Raw genomic sequence first — 12,856 nt, forward strand, 5'->3', positions numbered from 1 at the left:
TATTTCTTGCATCTATCTTTATGAAAAAAGTTCATGTGTCTTTTAACAGTATTGGTATCTGTGTATCGTGCCGAACAGTAATTACACTGGACATACTTCAAAATGTTATGTGTTTCCTTTAAGTGGCGTACAAAAGACTGTTGCTCATTTTTTGTTGTAAAGGAGCACTGAGAACACTGAAAAAGAGCATCCAATTTTTCCTTCTTTGTACCAACATCCAAAACTGCTTTATGTGGCTGGACATTTTCTGTGATGTTCGAGTCTAAACTAATTTGTACTTGAGCTTTCTGCTTTGTGCCGGTAAAGCTACCGCAGTTAGGACTGCCGATCATGACTTTCTGCTTCATATTTTTACGTTTAACAAGAGTGGTTTCTTTTTTGTCATCACCATGTATAACAGAAGGATTTTTTTTCTGTTTGTGTCTTTTATTAAAACTAGTTTTATTACTGGCACAATCATCAACTAAATCAATTTTCCTCTTTTTGCTGCATGCTGTAGTCGAATCTGTAATTTCATCATCACTGATATCACTGTACATACCTTGATAATCAATTTGGGTGTTTTCGCAAATGCTACCACAAACAGCATCAACTAAAGATTTGCTCTCGTTATATGCCTGAATCGAATTTGTCGTTTCATCATCACTGATATCACTAAACTGGTTACCAATGTTGTGTTCTTTATCAGAACTAGTTTCCTTACTGTCAATTGAATCATTTTCTTTTGTCTTGGTGTATCCTGTAGATGAATTAGTGAGTTTGTTTGCACCGATATCACTATACAAATTCAGATCATCAGCTTTTTTTCCTTTGCAACCAACGACACCATCAGCTGAAGTACTTTTTTCTCTCTTTGTATCGGTCACAACAGAAGCCATTGAATCTTTATCAGTGATATCACTGTACACACAATGATTTACATTTCTGTGTGTTTTATCATTACTGACACTATGATCACCTACATCAATCGTATCTTTTCTTCTGTTATGTGTCTTAACTGAATCTGTGGATTCTCTTTCATGGATATCAATATGCATACTTTGATCATCGATTCTGGGTTGTTTGTCTAATCTTTCTTTTGTTTTCTTATCATCACTGTCACCTGAACAGATTCTACTTTTCATGATAGATCTCTTATCTAAATCTGTCAATTCATCATCACCATGTACACATTGATCAGTCTTCTTGTGTTCATTCTCTGATCCATTTTTGTTCATGGAGACAATTTTCAACTGCAAGGTTCAATGCTACTTCATTATCCATAGAACACAGCTCCAAATTTTTATACTCATCATTATCTGAAATTTTGTCAACGTCTTTATCAAGTCTGGGATGAGTGTCTGTTAGAACACCATGGTGATGCCCACTACTTTTGCATGTACTGTGATCTGCCTCATTTGCGTTTACCTGGTCAGTTATATGCTCAAACCCCAGGTATGATTGTTTCAAACAATTTTCAGCATGCATACTTATAGACTCTTGTATATTGTCGGTGCTACCATCATTTAAAGTACTCTTTGTTGACGACACAGGTTCTGTAAATGGTTTATTAACCAGCAACATTTCTTCAGAATCTTTCTCACTAGTCTCTGCTTCTATACAAGAATGTGTGCTATGTACACTGTCACTGGCTTCTAATTCAACAAATGGATTACCAGAATGTGTGCTATGCACACGGTCATTGGTTTGTGACACAATAGATGGATGACAATCTTCAAATCCATCTTCTAAAGTCCAAGGATGCTTCTGAAACATGTGGGTCGTAATCTCAACTAAAGATTCCACTTGAAATGGACATTTGGAACATTTGAACAAATTACCTTCTGTTTTAGGATGACTTCTAAAAATATGAGCACGCACACTTCTCACCGACAAGGCTAAATATTCACAGAAACGGCATTTGTATTTTGTAAGTCCACCAACAATTTTCTTTGTCACATCCTTTTTATTTCCCATATGTGCATCAGAAGAACTTGGTCCTTTCCATGGCTTTCTAACTTTTGATGTAGAACTGGTTGCCTTAGACCTCTCCACAGTTTGTCTCTTATGCATTACCCCTTTGGATTTCTTTTCTTTGCTGGGAGTCTTGCAGGAATTTTCAAAGAAATTCTTGACAGCCTCAGCTATGTCAACATCCAAATAGTCAATTTTCAGTTGAATTCCAGCATGATTGGATTTCATATGTTCTGTGACATCTCTGTCTGACAGAGACTGAAAGCTGCAGCAAGAACAGCCAACAAGATCAACACCAAGATGTGCAAGGATATGACGATGAGATGCATATTTTGTACTAAGTTCTTCCTTACATATCAAACAAACAAGTTTTAATCGTCGATTCACCTCGTAAAGACAATTTAAGAAGGAATCCATGTCATCATTGCCAAGAATTAACTTCTTTTTCTTGATATTCTGATGAAGCAGCAGAGATTTGGTAGATGTTGGACAGCTGTCAATAAAGCCTTTAACAGTAGCACTTATGTCAGTACTTAAATGCAGTACAGTAGCAGGTTTGCTTGGATGCTTAGCATGCAGATGTTCCAAGACCTCATGCTCTTCAAAACCTTCAAACCAACATAAGTTACAACCAAACATGGCATGCTTCAAATGAATCTGTAGCACATGTTTATGCATTAGAATAACAGAGCTGCATTTCATCTTACACACAACACATTCCAAACACCAATCTTCCTTTTTGTAGAAACATTTTAATGCTTCATTCATCTCTGCACTACATAATGGTCCATCAGATACTGTGGTTTCAAATGAAGGTTTTCGTGGCCCTTTCTTACATTTGTGTTCAGAAAGTCTACTGAGAAAATCCTCAACAGGTGCAACACAACCATCAGATGACGAATGAAATTTTTTTGCATGTTTAATAATGACAAATCTTCTATTGTCTTTGAAGTCACAGGATGTGCATTTCCAGAGATTCAGTTTGAGATGATCTAAAATGTGATGATGAAGAATTTTTTTTTTGGAACACTGTTTTTCACATATTTTGCAGATCAGTACACTTCCTGATTTCTTATAAAATGTTGCCAATGTTGTATCGAGCTCAGAACTCCCAAGTTTCATTCCCTCCAATTTATCAGAATTTGAATCTTCCAAACCACACATTTCATTGGAACTTGATAGAGCAGTTTTAGGGGATTTAGCTTGAACGGGAGAAACAGTTTGACTTGATTCCTTCACCTTAACCATGGGGTGCTTTTCCTTAATATGTTTCAACATATTAGTTTTAAAAAAAGCACTAAAGCTGCATTGTGGACAAGCAACAGCAGTTTGAAAAACACTGTCATATGGAAGAGTAAAGATGACCGAATCTTTCGCTTCAGATATTTTTGAGGCATCAGAACTGAACCTTCGTTTGGTTGAATTTTTAACAAGCTTGCTTTCATCTTTGCTACAGTGTCTAACCCTATCTTTCGTAGTAGTTGCATTCTGCCGGTGTGAATGTGTTCTGTGAACAGATTCAGAGGTTGCATCAACATCAGTTGTGGAATGTGCAGCAACTCTAACAGCTGGATCCTTAGCAGTTATGATACTATGTCCTTTCATGTGATCATTTAAATGGGCAACACTTGTTGTTCTGAATTTGCAGCATGTACATGTAATCACCTTACTGATAATGTACTTTTCGTTACCCAGCAGCATATTACCACTTTCACAAGAATGACCTTCTTTTTTAATATGTTGAAGCATCAGTGTTACTTGGTTTGTTTGGTAGTCTCCTAGTGGACAGTCATAAAGCCAAAATGAAACATTTTTAGCATGGCATGCTGCATGGTCTTCAAAGTCTTTTAGCGTTTTAACCTGCATGGGACAAGCTGGACAAATGAAAGACAATCCACCATCTTCTGCTGGGGTCTGTTCATGACATGTAAGGTGTTGTTTTAGCTCACTGACAGCACTTGCAACAAAGTTACAAATATGACAACACATTGAGTCTTTTGAAGAGCTACGGTTTGGTTTTTTACTCTCCTCCATTTGTTGTTCTGAGGATGCTTGGAATGAATCCTGCATATTGCTACCATCACTTTGAGACATGGCTACATCCATAATGTTGAGGCTACTTTGATATGTATAATATCCATACATTTTTCTATCTTTACATAAAAGTTCTTTCACAGTGTTTAGCATCTTGCCTTTTCCAGGATGTTCAAATAGGATGTGCTCCATGACAATGTTCTTATCTATATCCTTTGCCATACAATGTTTACAACTAACAACACTCAACAAATTAACTTTTAAATGCTGTGCTAGATCTTCAGCAGTTTGGAAACTTTCTTCACAGCTGACGCAAGTATGTGAAGACTCATTTGGATGAACTTGACAACAGTGACAATAGAAAGCATTAAGAATATTGGTGCTGAATTTACAATTTGTAATACTGCACACAAATACAGCATTTGTTGGTTTTGACCCAATGTTCTTGTGAGAAACGGCATGTTTATGCATGTGTCTCAACAGTGCTTCAACACTCTCTCCAACAAATCTACAGTGAAAGCATGCAAACAAGTCTCTGTTAATACATTTACAGGTTGTCAAATGTTGTTTGAAATCTCCTGGTAAGAGACAAGTGAAAGAACATGTGCCACCACATACATAAAAATGATATGCTGGAGGTTGAACATGACTAAAAATCTCAGAGTTGTTTTTTAGAGAGGATAAATCCATAGCAATGCCACTTTCATTAGGCAAGTATTCAGCATCCACATTAAGCTCTTCTTCAAATGGGACGAAATGATCCATAGTCACACTTTCATCACAGGATAACATCTTTTCTGAAGGTAGGTGTTTTTGAGCTTCTGAAATTAAATCATCAATGCTACTGGAATTTTTAAGGCACATTTCCAAATTATCCTGACCTGGGTTGTAGGAATCAGATGGAATTTTCTTTTCTTGTTCCCCTTGGTCAGAATTAGAATTTTTAAGGCACATTTCCAAATTATCCTGACCTGGGTTGTCAGAATCAGATGGATTTTCCTTTTCCTTTTCCTTTTCTTGTTCCCCATGGCCAGAATTAGATTTGATTGTTTCCACTGAATTTTGTTCACCACTGGAGATTTCATCAAATTCTTCAATGTTGAGTGACTTGCATTCTAAAATTTTCAAACCCATGTCATTCGAATCATTATCTGAAAAGACATTAAAAATTAAAAAAACAAGCAGAAACATGAGCTTGATAAATCAATTAAGAAATAAGTAGTAAATGTGCAAGGATGAAAATTAATATGAAAACCATGGTCGCCAGAAGGGCCAGTTAAAGACAAATCTTACTGGCCCTTCAAATTCAACTAGCCCTCCAATTATCACATTGTAATTTAAAGGGACATTCCTGAGTTTCTTAAAATATATTTTTTCGTACGTACGAAATTATTTGAAGACAAAATCCAGTTTGGGCTTCTTACAAATATTAAGACGACCAGAAGCAAATTAAATATACAGACACTGATATTCTAAACAAGAAAATATATTTAATATGTAAGTTTAATCGTAGAAATATTTGATTAGTCGAAAACATCTTACAATGTAGTAAACTCAGGAATGTCCCTTTGAATGCACAGCCAGGATCAAAACTAGAATATTCTTTGTTGAATAATAATCATGTGCTCATCATATATAGTCTGTTTCCTTCAAAAGGAAACCAATGAATTGGCATGTAACTTCATAATGAATAAGTTAAAATTCATATACAAACATGTTACCAAATTTTAAACACCAACTCAAATAAAAAAAATCGAAAAAAAGAGAAAGAAATCCAGTATAAATAAAAAGAATTCTTTACAAATTACCATTAAATTATGATTAAATCTCATTTTTAATACAGGGGTGAAAACAAAATGCTACAACAGTTGAAGCATACAGCTTGACTGGCATTGTAGATGGACAATGATGATGATAAAAACAAATAATGCAACACAAAGAGAATAAAGGTAGAACTGTGTGTGCTTTAGTATATAAACCTAGTCTTGGGGTGGCAGTCCTCTTTGTGACAATGCAAGAAGGGGTACAATCTCCAGTATCGAATTTCCCCGGGAATGGACAAAGCATGCACATATGTGCATTTAATTTGGATATTGTAAATGCTACATTAGTAGGCTACTAATAAAATATATATCAAAAGAAAAATAAATCTGTAAAAAAAAAAAACCCAACATTTTACCAAAATATACGATGTACTTAGTTATTATATTACATAGCATAACAGTGTAGTTGTTTATTACAGTAATATTTGGACAGTTAATGAATGAATGAATGTTTAATGATACCCCAGCACGAAAAATACATCGGCTATTGGGTGTCAAACTGTGGTAAATGGGAAAAAACAATTGATGATCAACATCAATATAAAAATCCAACAGTTAAATAAAAACACAGTGTAAAGAACCGTGCAAAAACAAATATAGATAGATACTCACTTTTATTCAAAATTTTGATTTGTGCTGTATTGGCCATTCTCAAAGAGAATGTTACACCCCTGCACCATGGTGAGGTTACAGCACGCGCAGGGGATTTTTGGACAGTTCTGTCATTATGTAAGTCTTTGTGTCAAGACTTTAGATCTGATATATTCTTATTTAATGCAAATTGCTTAAATTTAAAACAATAACAATCAGTTAACTGGCCTTTGGAATAAACCCTGGGCTGTAGTAATGGCAAAGGTCATTGTTATTTGTATATATTTGCATGTGCTCACGTTAGTGTGAGTTAAAACTACAAGATAGATTTTGATTTTGTCCCAGAATAATGTACATGTAAGCTAATTAAATATGATTCCTTTTTACCATAACATTGAATAATAATTGTCAAATAGTAGATCTACTAGACAATTATGGCGTATCCTGTCCATTCTAATAAGCCGACGACTTCTAGATTTAAAAAATACATGCAATGTCTTCAATATGTTTTGAGCTTTATTCTTAGAAGACCCGGCCCAAAGCCACAGAAACTAAATCTGGCACTGTTAAAATATAGAGCATGTTCTAATTTGCCTTCGGCTTTAGTTCGTGCCAACACTGATGCGATGTGTTTTCTCATATTTGATTCAGTTTCAGTGTCTTGTTTTTTAACTGGTACCATACTCGCCTGATCCTAATATCGATGGTCGCCTAACAGGGTTGGGTACCGCAAAAAAAAAACGTACCACGGTATACTGCATTTTTTTGTAATGTACCACGGTATACCACATTAATAATGACACCATACTAATCACTGCGATTCAGTGATACAATGATTGCTCAACATACAATGTCTTTTATGTGCCTTTGAACTTGGGGGCCAAACATATATGACATACTACAATGAAATACCAGTAGAGATTTTGACCGATTCAGTTTACACTCCATTTCCCTCTAAAGTTGAGTAAGAATTAGGCAGGACTAAAAATCTCATATGGCAGAACATAGTTGTAGTTATAATTTCATTTGAACTGGAAAAATAATGAAAATGACAAAGTTTAAACTAATGTATTCTCTTATCACCATTTTAATTATACCAGTAACTTTTATATAGCTACTTTTATTTCAGCTGATGACACAGGCATTATGTTTTCAGTTTGATACAATGTATCATTAGTTCAAGTTAAATAGACTTAACATCAATTTAGTTTCAAGAATACACAAACTCCATAAACCTATGAATGTCTGAATAAAATCATGTAGTGTGTCAATTCCAGTCAATATTGTGTGGATTACAGAATTTATTTTGTCCTTGTTTAGAAACGTTAGTGCATTAGTGATTAATATGTGAAATATTTGTTATTGCGCACTCAAATATTATCAGTGTAATGGTATTTAAAGTCAAACATAGGATCATTGTGGTATTAGAGCGGAAATCTTTGCCTACCCGGTTGTTGGCAGAAATTCTGTGTATTCGTTATCTCTAACAGAGAGTGGCTGTAACTGTCCAAATGTCCGTCTAGCTCTAGAACAGCAGCGTAGGCCTTCTTGGGCTAACCACTTATGATGAAATGAGTTACATGAGAACAGGTCCAACCAAACCATCACTCCCTACAGAGTGACAATTGGACATTTGGGACATATGTTTTAAGCTAGGTTTACTAGCACATGTATTTCAAATCGATTTATAATCATTGTTTTGTGTTTTCAACTAGCTATTACTATCTACGTTAATACGCTGAAGTTTAAACAGTATTGCCGTGACATAGCGTTTTTGAACCAATTTAAAAAAAAAAAAATAATAATAAAAAAATAAATAATAAATATTTTATAATACAACATAGTGTTTTACGTAACACTATTCAGTACACTCACCCACCACCTGTAACACTACAAAATGTCTGGACATACACCAACCCACTCCCCAGCATTAAGTAATATTTGAATGGCCCCTGATGTCTAGGACAGGCCGTAGTTCAGTGGTAAAACACTTGGTCAGACACGTGGTAGGTCTAGGATCGATCCCAGTCGGTGCCCCATTGGGCTATTTCTCATTTACATATATGTGCACCACGACTAGTATAGCAAAGGTTGTGGTATGTACTACTAATGAGAAAATGCAGTGGGTTTCCTCTCTAAGACTATATATCAAAATTACCAAAAGCTTGACATTAAGTAGCCGATGTTTTTGTTCCGGTATACCAGTATATCGGTAATACTGCACACCTCTATCACCTAACGGACTACCTTTGTAAAATTCTTAGTTGCCCATAGCCAATAAAGGTCACCATGGGCAACCGGGTGATTGCTAATTTTCAACTCTGAAAAAGGTATGAAAATATGGCTTCCTTTTCTAAATACATAGAGAAATAATAAAGGATACTGATTATAAAATGCAAGTTTTATTTTATTCATCACTAAGAAAGGCCTTCCATCTAGATGTTATGGTTAGTGATATTCCAATGATCAATTATAATAAAAAATTGACTGGTTTAGCTCTACCGATGTGATGACTGATTACAAAAATCCATAATGAACTGTGGAAAAGTGTTAGCTCTTAACTGTTTCTGCAGTTTACATGATGGATTTGATGTAAATATATCAGGGCTGGTGTTTGTTTTCACATGTATATAAAAAAAGATATTAAATAGTTATTACAGATAAAGTTAGCCATTTGTAGTGTCTAGATCCCAGGAAATACAACTGTAGTATATGTTCACATAGACATATATGTGGATACAGCAAAAATTGCTAACTACAGGTATTATTTTCAGTTGAAGTGTTCACATGTTTGGTTGTGGATACAGCATCCAAATACTGACAATTATTTCAATCATTATTTTAATCACTTCATGAAGTGATTAAAATTGTATCTGCATGAAAAAAAGTTGATAAAAATAGCTTTCAATGCTACTTTCACTTGAAAAAGACCTGTTGCTGTATGCATATTGCATTTATAATCATTCATCTTTGAACAATGTCCAAATGTTGGATCTCACTTCCATATAAATATGCCGCATGACTGGATCTGTATCCATGTATATGCCTTATGTTTGTATGATAACAGATTGTGTAATCAAAAGACTAGCAAGTTGGTGCCAATCGATTATAACCGATGGTTAAATTCCAACCAATCCTCAACACTACATATAGCTGCTACTGACTTTTTGGACTGGGGCTGTCTTTATTTATGAGATTACAATTAAAGTTTTTTCACAGAAATGGTCAATTATACCTGATCGTAGAACTTTCCAGATCCATACATGAACATGTAGTCATTATGGATCCCATTTTGCCTGATGTACAATACTGCCAAAACTGTTATTTAACACAATTAAATATTGAACATGACAATCATTTGAGTTTGTGTTAATCTAGTCTTACCTTTTAAATTAGCAATTTTATTCATTATACTTCAGACTGGACTATGTATATGTAAGAACATTTTATTAGACATTTATGATAGAAAAAAAATATTGAGTGCTTAATTATAGTGCATATTAGAAATCGGCTGCTGAGTAAACTATATACAATTCTATATGAGAAAGCATCAGTACATTTATGTATAAAATCTGTTATTATCACACTATGTATGTTTTTAAAAACTAAAAAATTAGGGCTAGCTCTGTCACTCGCCAAATTCGCTAATTGCGAATTTTGAAAGCAGTTGGCGAATTTTAGTTTAGTTTGGCGAAATAATTTCATGTAATAATTTTAAAAAATTAGAATATAACTGACAATTTCTGCAATTTTTAAAGTTTAATAGACAATTTGGCGAATTGTTTTGCTCACCGAGAGCTATCCCTGAAAATTATTATTTTCTAATTTTGTATCAGGGATTCGAACTTGATTTTAAATTGACCGTTGTGATATACAAAATATAACTGTTTTTCAATCAGTCTTGTTTTAAATTTATTTGGCTAGTACTATGTTTTGTTTATCAGTCGGATACGATGTATTTGTTTTTAAAAAAAACTGTTAGGAAAAGGGATAAAAACAAACCAACCGCTGAAAAATGGACTGGTTTAGAGGCTTAGATGCAGGCTAGTCTTGTGGAGACAGATATCCTTGAGATTTTTTCTGCAGTGTGCAGATTTAAAAACGCCTCCTTCATAAGTTTACCAATATCAATGCTACATGTATGTTGACTAAATTATTGAACAAATTAATTTATCTCTTTCTACGGCTTTACCAGATTCAACGTTGATTCCAAATGGATGTTTTGTCTGCAATGTACAAATCAAGAAGGCCTCTCGTTCAAGTCTCAAGAAGTCTGTTTCGTCTTTTGAACTAAGTATCAGGCGTTGTTCAATTGGAATTATTTCAAAATTTTCATCTAACGAATGGTCAGGTAGATTGAAGTGATTGGCGATAGGGGTGTCAACTTCATGCCGAATATCATACTTGTGACAAACTACTCTAATTTTCAGTTGGTTTTGCATTTGTCCTATGTACTGGGGTTTTTTTTTACAAAAATTATAGGTGATTAGATATACTACATTTTTCGAATCACAGTTCATGTCTGTCCAAATTTGATATTCAATTTTGGTCTGTTGACTTTTGAAAGTTGACTGCGTTTTAAGTAAGTTGTGAAGTCTACACCTGGTTTTGTCACAAGTAGTTGAGGAGCCAGTGCTTATTTGAGGTGATTGGTTATGCTGAAGTTTGTATGGTTTATAGTCTTCAGTTGCCCTAAGGGGATTTTCTAATTCTCAAACAGTTTCAGATTTAATATTTCTTAAAAACCATTTTGAATATCCCCTAGGTTTTAAAGCACTAAATAAAAGTGAACAAGCCTCATTGAAATTCTGTTTGTTACTTGAATTTCTCTGAAATCTAATAATCTGAGATTTAACAATGCCTTTAAAGGTGTGGCGTGGCTGAAAAGACTTGCAGCGGAGAAGTTGGTGTGTTTGTGGGTTTAAAAAACACTTTGTATTCTAGGTAACCGATGTTTCAAACTGTGTACATTTATAAATTGTTACATCCAAAAAGTCAACTGATTTATCTGATATGGTGGCCTTAAGTTTGATATTGTCATCCTGTTGACTTAATAGCTCAAAAAAGTTCCAAAATTCTTGTTAAGAATGTGGTCAAATGATAAGTATATTGTTAAGATATCTGAGGTACAAAAGAGGTGTTTTACTCAATTTCCTTAAAGCAGCAATTTCCCATTCAGCGACATAGATGCAAAATTTTGACTAAAACGTTTGCCCATAGCACAACCACACACTTGCTGATACATTTCTCCATCAAACTCAAAATCGTTTTCTTTTAGGCTTAATTCTAACAGCTCAATAATGTTTTATCTGGTCTGTTTGGATCTTGGTACTGAATCAATGCCCGCATCAATACCTATGTTTGGTGTACATGGAATCAATATCAAGAGTAACTAAAAATTTATCTTTTGGGATTTTAGTTTTTGATAATTTTTGGAAAATATGTTGGCTTTGAGGGTGTAATTTTAATATGTTGAGATTATATGGTGCCACAAATTGGGAGATACATGTATATCTTGCTGCCAAGAAAAATTAAAATCATTCCCATAACTGACGACTTTTATAACACAAGGAATATGCACACTTCAACAGCAATTCGTGGCATTTTAAAACAAAAAAGTAAGAAAAACTAAGTATTCTGAAGAAAAAGTAGGAAAAATAGAACAAAGACCAAAAAGTAGGAAAAAGTAGAATCGTTGGGCAGCCTGTAAAATATTTGCCAATTAAGCCAGTACAAGTGTTTAAATAAATTATAAACTCATGTGTTGCGGCAACAACTGTTGGGAATCAAACTTGAAGCTTCTGGCCCCCACAACCCAATCTCACCCCCCCCCCCCCCCCATTAGTTATCCTACTGTCACACAAAATGTACTCACAATGCTTTTTCTGTTCTAGAGGCATAGGCAGATAAAAAATAGTAATAAATATTATAAGACAACCCATGCCTACAGAACAATAATAATAATAATAAAAAATAAAAATTTAATTAAAAAAATGTATATATTAAAAAAAAAGAGAGAGGCTAAGTTTTATATATATATATATATATATATATATATACATACACACACAGGGATGTGCCCACGCCGGGCGTGACTACCCACCACTCAAAATAACCACCTGGCACTTTTAAGAAATTTGGGCTTTTTGCCCGGCACTAATATATTGTCCGAAAAATAACCCCAAACGAAGTTATTTAAATAATATGCAAAAATTTCTATGAATATTTTACTAAACATTTGTTGCAGACAGAAAACCAGTCTAGCAAGCTTAGTACAATCGAAAAACAAAAAAAGCTCGCTAGACTGTTTTTTGCGCTACACGTTAAACCAAACGGCCACTTCAGGAACCAGTCTAATAGTTTGCCAACGTTAGCACACATATCTCGGCACCGAAGACATTCGTAACCATTCGGCAATTCTCGTCAGCGGTGGAAAAACACTCCAACGGAGAATA

The 12,856-nt window shown here is 34.4% G+C and overlaps 1 protein-coding gene across 1 annotated transcript in view; it reads right to left on the bottom strand.

Moving 5' to 3' along the window:
* Nucleotides 1-1,044: 1,044 nt before the first annotated feature.
* LOC121382012 overlaps nucleotides 1,045-12,856 on the bottom strand; it is a 48,451-nt gene continuing 36,639 nt past the window's right edge. The window contains exon 3 of the mRNA XM_041511476.1: nucleotides 1,045-5,138. Coding sequence (XP_041367410.1) covers nucleotides 1,192-5,138 — 3,947 coding nt within the window. The 3' untranslated portion in view covers nucleotides 1,045-1,191. The remainder of the gene's footprint in view (nucleotides 5,139-12,856) is intronic.

The sequence above is a fragment of the Gigantopelta aegis genome, chromosome 9, assembly GCF_016097555.1.
Source record: "Gigantopelta aegis isolate Gae_Host chromosome 9, Gae_host_genome, whole genome shotgun sequence".
In the NCBI taxonomy this organism is placed as follows: Eukaryota; Metazoa; Mollusca; class Gastropoda; order Neomphalida; family Peltospiridae; genus Gigantopelta; species Gigantopelta aegis.